The 18,124-nt window shown below is 47.3% G+C and overlaps 1 protein-coding gene and 1 long non-coding RNA gene across 4 annotated transcripts in view; both read left to right on the top strand.

Moving 5' to 3' along the window:
* FKBP1A (FK506 binding protein 1A) overlaps positions 1 to 5,562 on the top strand; it is an 8,737-nt gene extending 3,175 nt beyond the window's left edge. The window contains exons 3-5 of one of the 2 annotated variants that reach the window (XM_018556401.1): positions 708 to 820; positions 4,213 to 4,374; positions 5,002 to 5,562. In XM_018556401.1, the coding sequence (XP_018411903.1) occupies positions 708 to 820; positions 4,213 to 4,341 (242 nt within the window). In that variant the 3' untranslated portion in view covers positions 4,342 to 4,374; positions 5,002 to 5,562. The remainder of the gene's footprint in view (positions 1 to 707; positions 821 to 4,212; positions 4,375 to 5,001) is intronic. The other variant, XM_018556400.1, reaches the window with a different exon arrangement.
* A 7,786-nt stretch (positions 5,563 to 13,348) lies between these two features.
* LOC108786976 overlaps positions 13,349 to 18,124 on the top strand; it is a 17,304-nt gene continuing 12,528 nt past the window's right edge. For both annotated transcript variants that reach the window (XR_001941233.1, XR_001941234.1), the window contains exon 1: positions 13,349 to 13,375. This is a non-coding gene — a long non-coding RNA (uncharacterized LOC108786976). The remainder of the gene's footprint in view (positions 13,376 to 18,124) is intronic.

Raw genomic sequence — 18,124 nt, 5'->3', positions numbered from 1 at the left:
CCCCTCGTCAGTATGCTCCTTGTATTGCTCCCTCCCCTAGGCTTCGCTCTGCTATACAGGGACTGCAAGAGGCTGATGGCAAATCGTACTTGGATGGCTTATATTTAAAGTGACACTAAACTCAGGAGTTAAAATCTTAATAGTTGAGGTACTTGAATGTATTTTTAACAAAAATGTATCTTATTTGTGTATCACTCATTGCTGACACTGTCCTTCCTTCTGGAGGGTGGCTACTTTTGTTCCCTATGGTCTCTGTGTGTGTTGTAAAAAATAAACACGGGAGCGAACTTGGAGCAGCAGCTACTTTGCCATGGGGAATAAAAGTAGCCCCCTCCAAAAGGAAGGACAGTGTCGGCACCAATTCAGAGATGATTGGAGGATCTACAGCGGAGGGATACACAAGATACATTGTTGTTAATAGTTGAGGTACTTGAATGTGTTTTTAAGATTTTACTCCTCAGTTTAGTGTCACTTTAACACCTCTATTGATTTATTAAGGATTGCAGAGCTGCATTGGTTTCTTTTAGATCAGCCTGTACGTCCACTTCTCTAGTCACTGAAAAGGCCTTTTGTCACAAATAACAGGTGGCAGAGATTTTTGCCCTTTTATGCCGATATCATTTGTCCTTTTTTTTAATTTTCAGATCCAACTTCGTTATCTGCATATGAAGAGTGCTGTTTAACTTTTATTTATCCTTTTCCTTAAGGCTTTTTGGAAAACGGCAAGAAGTTTGACTCTTCCCGAGATAGAAATAAGCCTTTCTGCTTCACCATTGGGCGGAAGGAGGTGATCCGTGGCTGGGACGAGGGCGTTGCACAGGTAATGAACACATTCTCTGCAGGAATTTCTATGAAACCGATACATTTTTCCATGTAATATGTTACCATCTGTGCAAACCTCAGATGCGGGCAAACTTGCTTACCATCTGTGCATCCCTGCCCTGGTTCTCTAGCAGTGCTCACATCCACTAATTTGCCAGGTTCTGCTTTTTTGGGCACCCAGTTAAAGAATAGATCGGGGGGCATTTGAAATACTACTGCACATTGTTCGGTTTTTCTGTTGGCCATGTTCACTTGCGGGGTCTCTATGTAGCCCTATTGTAGTCAACATAACTCATGCGCTCCCCATGGTACCACCTACATGAAGCCACGCTGTCGACGTAAATAGGCTGCAGTGTTAAGAGTTGAAAAACCAATGCAACAATATGTGCAATAAGGTTTATTAAAAGCAGATTACTGTAATGAGCACTTGCATCTCTGTGTTCAGAAATGCTCATGGGACATGTAGCCCCGTAATCACAGATTGTGTTTGCACACTGACCAGTAATTGGGAGAAGCGCTGTGCCAGGGAGACATTTCTAAAAGGTACATTAAACGCTTAGAGGAGTAGATGCAAAATAATGTCATTGGGGAATTTTTTCCAAATCCGCAAAGCAGTTACTAACAGTTCAGTTTACTGCAGGCGCATTGCCTAATTTTTTTGAGGCACGTACATTTATTCTCAATAATTACAATGTGTAATTGTTCTTTAACACATGGGCTGGTTCAGGCCGGTGATGGTTTCACATAGTTTATATTATAGGAGCAGAGAAAGGACCTGTATGAGCTGTTTGTAAATTTGTGATTGATGCAAAATGTGAGGTTTTCAATATTAGTCTTCATGTTGAAAAAACAAAAAAAGAATGTCTTGAGAGTTCTTGAGTTTAATAACAATTCACTTAAAGCAATGTCTGTCTTGGTGAGTTTAGCCTATATTGTCCTGTGCAGGTATGTGGGGTGAGTTTAGCCTATATAGTACTGTGCAGGTATGTGGGGTGAGTTTAGCCTAGATCGTACTGTGCAGGGATGTGGGGTGAGTTTAGCCTAGATCGTACTGTGCAGGGATGTGGGGTGAGTTTAGCCTAGATCGTACTGTGCAGGGATGTGGGGTGAGTTTAGCCTAGATCGTACTGTGCAGGGATGTGGGGTGAGTTTAGCCTAGATCGTACTGTGCAGGGATGTGGGGTGAGTTTAGCCTAGATCGTACTGTGCAGGGATGTGGGGTGAGTTTAGCCTAGATCGTACTGTGCAGGGATGTGGGGTGAGTTTAGCCTAGATCGTACTGTGCAGGGATGTGGGGTGAGTTTAGCCTAGATCGTACTGTGCAGGGATGTGGGGTGAGTTTAGCCTAGATCGTACTGTGCAGGGATGTGGGGTGAGTTTAGCCTAGATCGTACTGTGCAGGGATGTGGGGTGAGTTTAGCCTAGATCGTACTGTGCAGGGATGTGGGGTGAGTTTAGCCTAGATCGTACTGTGCAGGGATGTGGGGTGAGTTTAGCCTAGATCGTACTGTGCAGGGATGTGGGGTGAGTTTAGCCTAGATCGTACTGTGCAGGGATGTGGGGTGAGTTTAGCCTAGATCGTACTGTGCAGGGATGTGGGGTGAGTTTAGCCTAGATCGTACTGTGCAGGGATGTGGGGTGAGTTTAGCCTAGATCGTACTGTGCAGGGATGTGGGGTGAGTTTAGCCTAGATCGTACTGTGCAGGGATGTGGGGTGAGTTTAGCCTAGATCGTACTGTGCAGGGATGTGGGGTGAGTTTAGCCTAGATCGTACTGTGCAGGGATGTGGGGTGAGTTTAGCCTAGATCGTACTGTGCAGGGATGTGGGGTGAGTTTAGCCTAGATCGTACTGTGCAGGGATGTGGGGTGAGTTTAGCCTAGATCGTACTGTGCAGGGATGTGGGGTGAGTTTAGCCTAGATCGTACTGTGCAGGGATGTGGGGTGAGTTTAGCCTAGATCGTACTGTGCAGGGATGTGGGGTGAGTTTAGCCTAGATCGTACTGTGCAGGGATGTGGGGTGAGTTTAGCCTAGATCGTACTGTGCAGGGATGTGGGGTGAGTTTAGCCTAGATCGTACTGTGCAGGGATGTGGGGTGAGTTTAGCCTAGATCGTACTGTGCAGGGATGTGGGGTGAGTTTAGCCTAGATCGTACTGTGCAGGGATGTGGGGTGAGTTTAGCCTAGATCGTACTGTGCAGGGATGTGGGGTGAGTTTAGCCTAGATCGTACTGTGCAGGGATGTGGGGTGAGTTTAGCCTAGATCGTACTGTGCAGGGATGTGGGGTGAGTTTAGCCTAGATCGTACTGTGCAGGGATGTGGGGTGAGTTTAGCCTAGATCGTACTGTGCAGGGATGTGGGGTGAGTTTAGCCTAGATCGTACTGTGCAGGGATGTGGGGTGAGTTTAGCCTAGATCGTACTGTGCAGGGATGTGGGGTGAGTTTAGCCTAGATCGTACTGTGCAGGGATGTGGGGTGAGTTTAGCCTAGATCGTACTGTGCAGGGATGTGGGGTGAGTTTAGCCTAGATCGTACTGTGCAGGGATGTGGGGTGAGTTTAGCCTAGATCGTACTGTGCAGGGATGTGGGGTGAGTTTAGCCTAGATCGTACTGTGCAGGGATGTGGGGTGAGTTTAGCCTAGATCGTACTGTGCAGGGATGTGGGGTGAGTTTAGCCTAGATCGTACTGTGCAGGGATGTGGGGTGAGTTTAGCCTAGATCGTACTGTGCAGGGATGTGGGGTGAGTTTAGCCTAGATCGTACTGTGCAGGGATGTGGGGTGAGTTTAGCCTAGATCGTACTGTGCAGGGATGTGGGGTGAGTTTAGCCTAGATCGTACTGTGCAGGGATGTGGGGTGAGTTTAGCCTAGATCGTACTGTGCAGGGATGTGGGGTGAGTTTAGCCTAGATCGTACTGTGCAGGGATGTGGGGTGAGTTTAGCCTAGATCGTACTGTGCAGGGATGTGGGGTGAGTTTAGCCTAGATCGTACTGTGCAGGGATGTGGGGTGAGTTTAGCCTAGATCGTACTGTGCAGGGATGTGGGGTGAGTTTAGCCTAGATCGTACTGTGCAGGGATGTGGGGTGAGTTTAGCCTAGATCGTACTGTGCAGGGATGTGGGGTGAGTTTAGCCTAGATCGTACTGTGCAGGGATGTGGGGTGAGTTTAGCCTAGATCGTACTGTGCAGGGATGTGGGGTGAGTTTAGCCTAGATCGTACTGTGCAGGGATGTGGGGTGAGTTTAGCCTAGATCGTACTGTGCAGGTATGTGGGGGGAGTTTAGCCTATATAGTACTGTGCAGGTATGTGGGGTGTTGGGGAACACAGCTCAGGTCTGCCATTGAACAGGATGCTGCTGCATTGGTCAGTCCATGTTTTTTTCCTTTTACAGATGAGTGTGGGGCAAAAGGCGCGTCTTGTCTGTACCCCAGACTTTGCGTATGGACCCACAGGACATCCAGGCATCATTCCTGCTAATGCCACGCTTTTGTTTGAAGTGGAGCTGCTGCAAATAGTTTGAGGGCCGCTCTGGCCCGAAGTGTGGGTATGTGAGGTGCGGAGAGATATCTCCTCCCCATGACTGGTTTGCATGTTCATCCTTTAACCTCTACCATCTCTGATAACGTATTCTTTGTGCATGCTGCTTTGGGTTCCTGCTTCCTTGCCTATCATTAATTCCTTAACATGTCCTCCATATTGACTCTGATTCCATCTTTTCTTGCCCAACATTTGTTCATACTATACCTGCCTCCCCTGCCTGTGGGAAATAATTGCATAGCCTGTGTTGCTTTTCAGATTTTTTTTTTTTTTTTTGTGTGTGCCTGTTTACCCTTTACAATCCCTTTTCATTTTCTTCTATCACTGCAGTAACACTGCCTCCATCTTTTCTGTGTCCTACCTTTCTTTGGCTCATGAACCACGACAATACTTTAACCTACTAACATCGCCGCCATGTCTGCATCCTCCATGCCATCCAGCTTTGCATGATATCTGCAAGTTATGTTCCTTTCTATATTTACCTGCCAGCCTCTACTCTCTTCCCCAAACTTCTTCCTCATTATACACTTGGCACCCTCGCTTCACTTATTCATACCTGACACCTCATAATCTTTTCCTCCCAGACTCCTGCGCCCCAGGCTGACTGTTTCTTCTTGGCCTTGTGCCTTCTGTCTCCTTCCAGGTTTCGGGATCGGTCTGCCTGCAATGATTATCCTCCGTTGTGGGCAGAGTGCGGATCACAGCGTGAACTCAGCCTGACCCCCCCGCCCCACCCCCCTCCTTCCACTCTTCCACAAAATGCCTTCTTACCACAGGTTGTGTCCTCCACCCCCTCCTGGGTGGCTGAAGTTACTGAGCATTTCACTGGATGTTTTCACGAAACAGTTAAGGAAGCTGCGGCTGAACAGTCACTCTGTGGAGCCGGCCTCGTCCCAGTGCTCTCGGGACGGGATGGTGGGGTTTTTTTTTTTTTCCGTTAATTTGAGGCCGCCTTCGTAGGGTTGGAGGACAGGCACTGTAAGCCATTCCAGAGCTACCTGCTTGTGTGCCGCAGAGCCCGCCATGCCCGATTCCAGTGTCCTGCAGCTCCCACCTTTCCTCCAGTCACATGGTATGGTCCAGTCTTGTCTGCACCGCATGCAGCACCCACCGCACACTGTTCACATTAAACAACTTTTTCTCTACTGGAAGGTCTTGTGTCTCTGCCCTGAAGTCACAATAAATGATCTGTAACTTGGTAAAATGTGTGTCGCTCGTGTTTATCCGATGTGTATTCTTCAAACACTGCATGCTAATATTTTGTGAACTTCAAGTGAAAAACTTTAAGATTTTTATTAACAGATTCACCCTCAGTTCCTGTCCAACTGACAAAGGTTTCACCTGGAAGGAAGTGAGGGAGGAAATCTGCAACATAGAGACGCAGAAATAAAAATATATGAGGTGCTTCTAGCCTTTCCCTATTCTATTAAAGTAGTATTAAGGTCTGGGCATTTTACCTTAATCCCTTCTCTGCATATGGGTAAAAACCGCCCAGTACCTACCTTTTTTTTTTCTCTCCCATTCCACACACACACACACACACACACCACACACCACACACCACACACCACACACCACACACCACACACTCTCCGTACGCCTAGGTATGAACCTAGCCTCACCTGTCATCTGGCATCCACGGAGATTGGTAGATTTCGGTTAAATGTAGTTTCTGGTTGCTTGAGAGTTACTATTAAAAAGGTCTAGGTAATGCTTTACCCCATACTATACCGTATCATAAACTTTGTATTGACTTCATATCAATATTGAAATGCAGTCATCAAAAGCAAATTATGACAAATAGACACGATCGTGTTCAGGATAATGCATGCTGTAGATGAGCACAACAGTGAGTACACAGGATTATTTTTTGTGGTTAGATGAGAGTTCTGGTTGAATACCGGATAACGGAGTTTACGGTGTATTGCCTTTAATCATTCTGTAGGCAAAAGGAGCAGATAACCTTTGCACTGTAGAGGCAGACCCACTGCCAGGTTAAAGGTCTTTCTCGGATGCACAGATACTGTTTTTTCGGTATCGAGTAGCGATATATTTTTTTCCCCGTACTCGCCAATACCGGACATCCCATGAAGGAAGCTGACGTGGCATTACTCGCTGTCCGCATTCCTAATTTGCCATGCTGCTGGCTTTCTGGGTAATGACTTGCTACCCAGCTTTATGATTGGCCAGCTTCCTGACCAATTAGGAAGTCGGGCGGCAGGTAATTACACGCCAGAGTTCACTGTTCATTTAGTCTAGGGAGCGGTAATAAAGTTACACTCACCTAAACCACAATCCCATCTGGCTCCTACACAGCTCCCTGCAGCCTGCCTCCTTCTCTGCAATGGTAGTATGTCCGTTGGCGTTCCCCCCGTCCTATATCCTGTAGCCTCACTGCGAGGGTTAAGATTTGATTTGCCCAGAGTTATGCTTTAAGCATCCTTTTAGCTTCAGTTTGAGAATGTTAAACACAGATCTTAATGGGAGTGCAGACTGTCACTAGCAGGCTTTCAACAAGCTTCAGGGCTCGTTCACACCAATTGTGGCCCCTGCTGTCGCCTTGCAGTCGCTCACAAAACTACCCCCTATGTTCTGGGGTGAGAGGGGGTGTGGCGGTGCACTGAAGTCAATGGCACCCCAGCCACACCCACCCACAATGTGATCAGACACGTGGCAAACATTGCCTGGGTTCTGTTCCACTGCAAACGCAAAAAATAGTCTGCCCTATTTTTTGTGTTTGCAGTGGAAACAGCGATATCTGTTCACCAGAGACCGGTGACATCACTGAGAATGCGGCCAATCCATTCACTAGAGACCAGTGACATCACAGAGAATGCAGCCTATCCAGTCACTAGAGACCGGTGACATCACTGAGAATGCAGCCTATCCAATCACTAGAGACCGGTGACATCACTGAGAATGCAGCCTATCCAATCACTAGAGACCGGTGACATCACTGAGAATGCAGCCTATCCAATCACTAGAGACCGGTGACATCACTGAGAATGCAGCCTATCCAATCACTAGAGACCGGTGACATCACTGAGAATGCAGCCTATCCAATCACTAGAGACCGGTGACATCACTGAGAATGCAGCCTATCCAATCACTAGAGACCGGTGACATCACTGAGAATGCAGCCTATCCAATCACTAGAGACCGGTGACATCACTGAGAATGCAGCCTATCCAATCACTAGAGACCGGTGACATCACTGAGAATGCAGCCTATCCAATCACTAGAGACCGGTGACATCACTGAGAATGCAGCCTATCCAATCACTAGAGACCGGTGACATCACTGAGAATGCAGCCTATCCAATCACTAGAGACCGGTGACATCACTGAGAATGCAGCCTATCCAATCACTAGAGACCGGTGACATCACTGAGAATGCAGCCTATCCAATCACTAGAGACCGGTGACATCACTGAGAATGCAGCCTATCCAATCACTAGAGACCGGTGACATCACTGAGAATGCAGCCTATCCAATCACTAGAGACCGGTGACATCACTGAGAATGCAGCCTATCCAATCACTAGAGACCGGTGACATCACTGAGAATGCAGCCTATCCAATCACTAGAGACCGGTGACATCACTGAGAATGCAGCCTATCCAATCACTAGAGACCGGTGACATCACTGAGAATGCAGCCTATCCAATCACTAGAGACCGGTGACATCACTGAGAATGCAGCCTATCCAATCACTAGAGACCGGTGACATCACTGAGAATGCAGCCTATCCAATCACTAGAGACCGGTGACATCACTGAGAATGCAGCCTATCCAATCACTAGAGACCGGTGACATCACTGAGAATGCAGCCTATCCAATCACTAGAGACCGGTGACATCACTGAGAATGCAGCCTATCCAATCACTAGAGACCGGTGACATCACTGAGAATGCAGCCTATCCAATCACTAGAGACCGGTGACATCACTGAGAATGCAGCCTATCCAATCACTAGAGACCGGTGACATCACTGAGAATGCAGCCTATCCAATCACTAGAGACCGGTGACATCACTGAGAATGCAGCCTATCCAATCACTAGAGACCGGTGACATCACTGAGAATGCAGCCTATCCAATCACTAGAGACCGGTGACATCACTGAGAATGCAGCCTATCCAATCACTAGAGACCGGTGACATCACTGAGAATGCAGCCTATCCAATCACTAGAGACCGGTGACATCACTGAGAATGCAGCCTATCCAATCACTAGAGACCGGTGACATCACTGAGAATGCAGCCTATCCAATCACTAGAGACCGGTGACATCACTGAGAATGCAGCCTATCCAATCACTAGAGACCGGTGACATCACTGAGAATGCAGCCTATCCAATCACTAGAGACCGGTGACATCACTGAGAATGCAGCCTATCCAATCACTAGAGACCGGTGACATCACTGAGAATGCAGCCTATCCAATCACTAGAGACCGGTGACATCACTGAGAATGCAGCCTATCCAATCACTAGAGACCGGTGACATCACTGAGAATGCAGCCTATCCAATCACTAGAGACCGGTGACATCACTGAGAATGCAGCCTATCCAATCACTAGAGACCGGTGACATCACTGAGAATGCAGCCTATCCAATCACTAGAGACCGGTGACATCACTGAGAATGCAGCCTATCCAATCACTAGAGACCGGTGACATCACTGAGAATGCAGCCTATCCAATCACTAGAGACCGGTGACATCACTGAGAATGCAGCCTATCCAGTCACTAGAGACCGGTGACATCACTGAGAACAAAGTTTTGATGAACCTCAGGTACAGTGTTTCCTTATCATGAGAAGTTATAAATGTCACAGACAGTGTCAGATATCGGTGAGCGGGCAATCTAGCAGATGACTTGATTCAGTGCGTGTGACATGGAAAGTGATGTAACCTGCGTGTTATCTCAAGGTGTGAGGACTCATGACATGTCTATTTATAGAGTCCGATAAGTCATTAGAGAGCAAATAAAAGTTAAAGTATAATTAAAGCCTCCAATGTTTTTGCATATATATGAGGCTAGCAAGCAGTAGATATATGCAAAAAGTGTATTAAAAAATGCTTTAAAAACGGTTTAAACTTACTTGACTTCTCCAATGAAGTGATCCTGTGTGGTAGATTATCTCCAGTGTAGCAGAAATTTCATGGAGGACAAGAGAAGTGGTACTGTGTAGAGTCCATACATACAGAATAAGAACAAATCCCGAGAATGACACCCAGCATACAGGACAGGAGAAGTGGTACTGTGCAGAGTCCATACATACAGAATAAGAACAGATACTGAGAATGACACCCGACATACAAGACAAGAGAAGTGGTACTGTGCAGAGTCCATACATACAGAATAAAAACAGATACCAAGAATCACACCCAGCATACAGGACAAGAGAAGTGGTACTGTGCAGAGTCCATACATACAGAATAAAAACAGATACTGAGAATGACACCCGACATACAAGACAAGAGAAGTGGTACTGTGCAGAGTCCACACATACAGAATAAAAACAGATACCAAGAATCACACACAGATGCCTGAGAAAGACCCAGATAAAGGGAGGCAATGGCCGTCTGGGTAGATTGTGCAGAAAACATTGAACACAAAGAATCTTGTTTAGGATGGATTTTGGTTTTTGGAAAATCCACAGGCTATAGAAGTCAACATTGGAGCCAACTTATTGGCTGGAATATTTGGACTTACCTTAGATAAAGACCTGTGCGGAGTCTTCCACTCCCATTGACAAGCTCTAGTCTCTTTGCTCCCATTCTCGGACCCTACAGTCTAGGAACTGCCCAACTATTCACTTTTGCATGACAGCTTTGGGCCTCATGGTGGCCTTCTTCCAGGCAGTGCCTTCCAGACTTGCAACTCAACATTCTGGCAGTGTGGGGCAAGTGGTATCAGTCTGACCACTGTGCACACTCCAGGTGAGCAAAATTGTCCTTAGTGGTCAACGTCTGGGCTTTGGAGAATGGTCACCCAACCCAGAGGTGTATCAAGTTCTTTGTTGCAGGTGGGGATGCCGATTGTGGACCTGCTGACCTCAAGATCCAAATATAAACTGTACACACTTGTTGCCAGGACCAGGGATCATCAGGTTTCACAGTGGATGGTCTAGTGACTCTATGGGATTAGTTCAGTCCTATCTACGCCGTTCCCCCCTGAACCTTCTTCCTTGCTTGCTCTGCAGGATTGTGATGGAGGCCATTCTGGTGATCCTCAATGTGCCCCAGTAGATCATGCTTCTAATCAGGCTTCTGGCAGACTCCAGAATCAGCTGTATCTTCTGCTCTCATGGACCAGTGATCCAATCACCTGAAGGCAGCTGCATTACCTAATAGTCTAGGAAAGAAAGGAGCCTGTGTCTTATAATATACAAACATTCTACTTTTGTCCATTAAACATTCTAAAAACATTCTATTTTTGTTTATTAAAAAGTATACATTTATATTTCCTATAACTAGGGTAAGTCTGTTTTGGTATTAGCTTCCGGTAATCCCATGGAACCCCCCCAGTAGGAGCCATTCAGGGCACACAGGTACAATATGAAAATGCAAGCAGGAGCGGAGGGCAGAGGGATGACCTCATGAGTGGGTCCAAGCACGGCCAATATTTTCTAATTGCATTGTCCTCTGCAGAGATCCAGGATATATTTTTAAACACTGGTAGCAAAATTAGTTGAATAAGACTGTATTTAGGCTTCAGGAATCTGTCCAGTCCTACCCAGTCCAAATTCAACGTTTAAAGTGAACCCTTTCTTTTGTAGGGAGAAGGAAATGGATCACTTAACGTGGAATCAAAACAACTACACTGAGTGGCCAGATTATTATGGCCACCCCATCAGTACTGTCGTGGTAAACAACCTGCTTCCCTATTTATAATGGTCTGGCCTTCTAGCAACTTCAGCGCCTAATTATAGCTAATTTGCCTACAAACGTCAGGTGGTCATAATAATCTGGCCACTCAGTGTATATTTGTAAGCAGGAGGGGTTTTTGTATTGCAGCAGAGACACACGTTTGCCTCGGCTTCCATAAAGGCGTCTTAGGTTAGCAAGCTTCTTTGAACTGTACTCGGAGCTATGTGTAAGAGTCTTGAGATGCCTCGGTGTGCGGGCGTTATGTCATCCCAGGACGGCCAATTAAGATTACCGAAGATGCCCAAGTCGGAAGACTGCAGAGATGCTGGTGCCAGCGAAGGAGTTTGCATACATCGGATTGCTGGACAGGCGTGAGAATTGGCAGACTTTAACTCAGCAGATTACCTTTCCTTGCTCCCACGCTGCTCTGTTCTTCTGCTTGGAGTGATAAAGTATGTGACTCCCCCCCATGTGACAGTGCCCCCTTGATTGGGCCAGGTCTGTTACATAGGGCTGGGGAAGAATCCATAGGCCTGTGAGAGCTCTGAGAAGCCAGTTTGGAACTACTTTCACAGGGCTTTTGTCTCCTCTGTCTTGGGAAGTGGGCGAGCTAAGTGATCCTTTTATTTCACCTACATGGACAAGGTATTGGGTCACTTAAAGGTGATACAGTCACTTGCCCATTCAGTGTCTGCAGAGAGTCCACCTCCCTTGCTATGTATATTCATGGACATTTTATTGCCACCTCCCTATTCCACCCTGGGGAAGCTTTAGTGTCGGAGCTTACCTGGTTGGGTGATGAGCATTTTCACATGGACAAGGTCATATGCCCCCCCGCTCCATAGAGCAGGGGTAGCCAAACTTTGGCTCTCAAGCTGTGGTGAAACTACAAATCCCATGATGCATCTCTCTCCGGGAGTCATGTCTGTGGCTGTGAGAATCTTGCAATGCCTCATGGGATTTTTAGTTCCACCACAGCTGGAGGGCATCGGAGGGAGGCTTCTATGAGAGGAGGTGAGGCAGTTAAGGTCCCCACACACCTTACGATAATCGCGGTAAATCCCGCGATCGTACGATTATCGTAAGGTGTGGAAGCCGTGCGACCTCTGCTACTGTAAGGTCGCACGACTTTTAACTTACAAGCATGTTCGAAAACCCGCCGAGCATCGTACGATGTTCGGCGGGTGTGTAGCATGTTCATACGATAAAAGCCGGACGGGCCGGTGTGCGCAAGCGCACACTCCCCGTTCGGCATTGCGGTCATCGGAAGCCCGCCCCTCAGGGGGCGTGGCTTGCGATCATCGCAAGTACGATCTGCCTATGCAAGATGGGCAGATCGTACGTTTTTTTTAAGTACCTTACAACCATCGCAAGACAAAAGTCTTGCGCTGGTTGTACGGTGTGTGCCCAGCCTTAGAGAGATGGATATGGGGGGGGGTTATCAATAGACACTATTAGCCCTGAATGGGCAAAGGGGCCAATTATTATAATACAGGATTTATATAGCGCCAGCAGTGTGCGCAGCGCTATACAATATAAGGAAGACATTACAATCACAATACAATACAAGACAAGATGGTAAGGAGGGTCCTGCCCCTGAGGGCTTACAATCTAAAAGGGAGGGGCCAGTGATACATGAGGAGGGAGCTGTGTGGGGATGAATTGTTTGAGAACATGATGGTTGAGTGGTTAGGTTGAGGTGGGATAGGTTTCCCTGAAGAGATGAGTCTTTAGGGAATGCCTACAGGCCGTCAAGGTGGGCGATAGATGGACAGGTTGGGGTAAAGAGTTCTCTTTAAGTCATCAGGCTACAATTGGTATCGCTACCTGCACTGACACATACCGGCCCCGCTCCGTATCATCCTGTGGAAGTCACTGACACAGATAATATGTTGTAATTAGGGATACATTCCTCAGTGTTTTCTATACAATGTATATATAAATATATCACGTGTGCGGAGTTTGGATCTGCAGAGGACTCAAATTACTTGCGTATTACCTACAACCTGTTCAGCCAGTTACTTCCTACTGGTGACCTCAATGTCTTGTGACCTGAATGATGTCATCGCCCCGCCTTGTGTCAGGTCTATAAAGGGAGAGGACTGCAGATCAGGTGTATGACAGGATCCGAGGTGCTGCAAGGATTAGGTGAGTGCAGTTATACTATCTCCCACAATTTGCTGCTTTTGTTGTATGCGCAGAAAGCCTGTCTGTGCATTATTGTAATAATACAGGATTTATATAGCGCCAACAGTTTGCACAGCGCATTACAATATAAGTCAAGACAAGATGGTGAGGAGGGCATGCTGGTGCTTGTAGTTCTGGAGAAGAAGAGATGTATTGCTTGGTTGTTACAGTTACTCGTGCTATAGTAGTCGGTTGTTGGTTGGCTTTCTATTAATTTTCCCAGGGATTTGCAGGGCATGCTGGGACTTGTAGTTTTCTCATTTGCTTTGGTGTATTCTTCATTTTAAAATCAAACTTAAGCTGGCCATTCTGTTAAAAGAAAATCAAAGGAGCCGGGGGGACAATTGTCGGTCGTACAGTGACTACATCCTATCAGATACAGTCACTATTGGGGTGTTTAGACAGACGCAGGTGTTGTGGTTGCGGCAGCGCAGATTCCTACATCCGCACTGTTTTGTATGAATGGTGGAATCTGATGTATGACCAGATTAAGGGCCATGGAGCATGATGCAATCCCGTGACCGGCTAGAGAGGGCAGGTAAAATATGGCCGTGTTCCCACAGCATTGAACCGTTGCTGCTGGAAGCACTCTCCAGTAAAGGAGTGACACCTTAGTCATCTGGTCAGCGAGTAAGTGACACGGTTGTCATGGTTATAAGAGATGACAATTTCTCTGCCCTTTATAGCGATCGTGTTGCTGGCGAGTTGTTGCCAGTGTCCCATGGCACTCAATAGTCTTGCATGGCTGGCAGTTGGATGAGACATCTTATAGACAATGGGCCCTATACAATATGGACAATGCTCCAGATATTTGGCTCACAGAACAATGGTTTATGGCAGAGGCAGGCAACTCCAGCTGTTGTGGAACTACAAGTCCCATGAGGCAGTGCAAGACTGACGGTTAGAGACATGACTTCCAGAGGCACGGCTGGAGTTGCCCACTCCTGCTTAATGGGATGTTCCAAATAATTGTTCAAGTTGAAGGTATTGAGAAGTGCGAGACGTCACTCAAACCCTGCACCGTGTGTGCCCAATAAATCATTGTTTGTGGATTGTTGTCACGGTGGAGGTGTGCGGTATTGTGCCAAGAGTCAAGATGACGGTTCCTGCCACTCATAACCTAGACGCAGTGCCAGATAGCCGGTTATGTGCCAGACGTTCCTCTAAATCCGCCAGTCAGAGTTTATCGGACTGACGTTGTCTTGTTCATTTTTAGGATGTCAGTTGTCTCTGTGAAGTCACATGACCAGTTTCTGTGTCCCAGTCCTACCCAGTGCTGGGTTTCTGGTTCTCGGAGTTCTTTCATACCTGCGTGTTCCTCACCCCCTCCTGGAAGCGTCACACCCTGAGCTGCTTCTGACAGACTCTCTCCACACCGAGAGTTGTGACACCTACTCTCAGATTCCTCTTCTGTTATGTCTGCCGTTGTCATTTGTCCCTCTTTTCTGGGGACAGTCCCTGAGTTTCATCCTTTGCCCCAGGAAAAGCTGCACCCTCTGACCTGTCCAGATTGCTCCCTATTGTCCTCCAATACAAAACCATTCACATTTCTGTCTCCTGTATCTTCCAGACTTATCATCATTCAGAACTTTTCATTTCCTTCATACAGGACTTCGCCGATACTTCTTTCCACATGCCATCAGACATTCACTATTTTTAGACTTCTTCTGCTGCCTCCCTTCTCTGGAATTCCTTTCTCTATGTCATAGGCCCTTCGCCTTCCTTCTTCTAGAAGTTCTCTTGTGTTGCCTCCCTTCCCTGGAATTCCTTTCCACATGCCATAGGCCCTTCACCTTCTCTCTTCTAGAAGTTCTCTTGTGCTGCCTCCCTTCCCTGGAACTCCTTTCCGCATGCCATAGGCCCTTCACCTTCTCTATTCTAGGAGTTCTCTTGTGCTGCCTCCCTTCCCTGGAACTCCTTTCCGCATGCCATAGGCCCTTCACCTTCTCTCTTCTAGGAGTTCTCTTGTGCTGCCTCCCTTCTCTGGATTTCCTTTCCGCCTGCCATAGGCCCTCCACCTTCTCTCTTCTAGGAGTTCTCTTGTGCTGCCTCCCTTCCCTGGAACTCCTTTCCACATGCCATAGGCCCTTCACCTTCTCTATTCTAGGAGTTCTCTTGTGCTGCCTCCCTTCTCTGAAATTCCTTTCCTCATGCCATAGGCCCTTCATGTTCTCTCTTCTAGAAGTTCTCTTGTGCTGCCTCCCTTCCCTGGAACTCCTTTCCGCATGCCATAGGCCCTTCACCCTTCTAGAAGTTCTCTTGTGCTGCCTTCCTTCTCTGAAATTCCTTTCCTCATGCCATAGGCCCTTCACGTTCTCTCTCTTCTAGAAGTTCTCTTGTGTTGCCTCCCTTCCCTGGAACTCCTTTCCATATGCATTCAGAAACCCTCCCTCCTAGCCTTTCAAGTGTTTGCATAGCCAAAACGTCTCTGTTTGGTTTTGTGGATGAAGTAGCAAAGGGTTCTGCCCATCGCGATTTTCTTTTTATGCTGTTTGTGTCCCATCGGGGAGATTTCCCATCTCTTCCTATGCCACAGACCCAACAAGACAATATGGACCACCACCCAGAGGACCATAATGTATAATACTTTCCCTCCTCCCTGATCCATTCCTCTTTAATCTAGCTCATCTTCATGCCTGCTGCGGCTACACTCATTCCTATGGGTAAGCCAGGGATGGACAAATTCATATACGATTCAGGAGCCATTCTATCTCCAAAGTTAGGCGCCAGCTATCACTTTTTAGGAGCGTTGGCGACCTGGCTCCTGAGACTTGCCCAGCCTTGGGGAAAGCCATACACATGGCGGCCTCCATTGGTCCCTCTGAGTATGACTTACCCATAGGAATGAATGGGGCTGCTTGCACAGCATTAGGAAAAGTGAGCCGGTACCATGTGACCATGCCAGAGGAAAGCTCATGGGATCGGGGTGTAGGGCGAGTATAATCCCGAGTGGGTTGCATTGGGGGTTTGGGGCTTCGCTAAAGGTGACATTGTCCTTTAACTCACCCTGAAGACTTATAAAAAACATATATAATGCAGATTAAAGTCGCGTCTCTCTTTCCCCCGACTTTTCCTTGACTTTTCCTTGACTTTTCCTTGACTTTTCCTTGACTCTTCCTTGACTTTTGCTTGACTCTTCCTTGACTTTTGCTTGACTCTTCCTTGACTCCTCCCATTAGTACATAGATATCGCCAACATAACGTCTGCTACCAAAGCTCCCTTCCCCTTGAATCTTTCCCTTTCCTCTTTAGATTGTAAGCTCTTTTGCACATAGTTCTAGTGATTCTTGTACTTTCTATAATCCTGTCGTAGCTATCATTATATACACCGTAGCCTAGAACATCCTCATGGGTCCGGTACGATGGTGGGTCTGGGAGGCTTCGCTGTGTATATTTTCATATACAGGTCATATCTGGACTTGTCCCTCCCGGTTAGAAGGAAATACTTTTCCTCCTGCGTTGGCTTTGCACAATGTCTTTGTCATGCAGCCGCACGTTGTGTTCTTTTCACGCGTCGCTCACAGCGGATGGACGGGCTGCTATTTTATAACGTCAGAGTATTATTTATAGCTCACCTCGTCGTGTCACTGACTCTCGCTCTGACCTCATCAGGCAGAAATAATACTACCGGCAGAACATCAATATTGTCCTTGTCACAGCTCCGCACCCCGCTGTGACACCCTGCCTGGAAAAAGGGGAGTCGTTGTGTAATTGGCACTGGGCTGCTCGGCCATCTTGTGACTCAGCGGCGGCCATGTGTAAGAGAGCCAGTAAAGTGATTTCCTCTTGTGGGAGAACTCGCTCGGTGTGTGCGAGAACTTGCCAGGAGCTAGCTGCGGAATGTATTTGCGTGTTTCCTGCAACCTGAGCTTGTTGTGTACGGGTCGGTTTGGATCATTGCCACAGGCGCTTGTTCTCAGGAAGCCACCGCTGATATGGAACAAAGGGGATCAACGTCTCATTGATGACAGCGGGATCTCCGAATGTAGAGGGGCTTCAGTTATAATGATTATATATTGTAATCAAAGGAAACCCCTTTTCCCGCCATGTCGGCCCCCTTTTACCCATCCTAACTACGATCTGTTGGTTGGTCTATGTAAAGCTGGAGTGAGGAAGTGTTAAAGGCCCTGTGAGGTTTGTATTGCTGTGTATGTCCGTTCTCTGAGAAGATTCACCCGTTGTCACCGGTAGAGAAGGTGATAGGAAATGCCAAGGTTTGGAGCTGACACAGGAACAGGAAGTGAGGGGGAATCTTCCACTGGGGACAACTGTCTAAGACAAGGGTAGGAAACCTCGGCACTCCAGCTGTGGCGACACTACAAGTCCCATGAGGCATTGCACGGCTCTGACAGCCACAGGCATGACTCACAGAGGTATGATGGGAGTATTGTTGTTTCACCAAAGCTAGCGTGCCGAGGTGGCCTATCCCTGCTCTTAGAGGACATATCCCCTTGCTTTGCACAGATTTCCTCTGGCTTCCTGTTGCATCTCCAGGAAAATTGGACAAAGGCAGCAAAAAAAAATAAAACACTGGCTTTTAAAGTATTTGGCCGAAATTTGAGCTGTTTGTGGCCCTGCCCGCTCAACCAAACTTCATTATTCTGTTGACTTTTGTCGAAAGGAGCCGGATGGAGAATTCCCAAATGAACAGTGAGCACAGCCAATCAGCTGGCGGTGTGACTGAAGTCAGCCAATGGAAACTTTGGGTGC

The sequence above is a fragment of the Nanorana parkeri genome, unplaced genomic scaffold (assembly GCF_000935625.1).
Source record: "Nanorana parkeri isolate BGI_ZX_2015 unplaced genomic scaffold, ASM93562v1 scaffold237, whole genome shotgun sequence".
Lineage (NCBI taxonomy): Eukaryota > Metazoa > Chordata > Amphibia > Anura > Dicroglossidae > Nanorana > Nanorana parkeri.
Note: the sequence above shows the minus strand (reverse complement) of the source record. Positions and strands in the feature narration are given on the sequence as shown.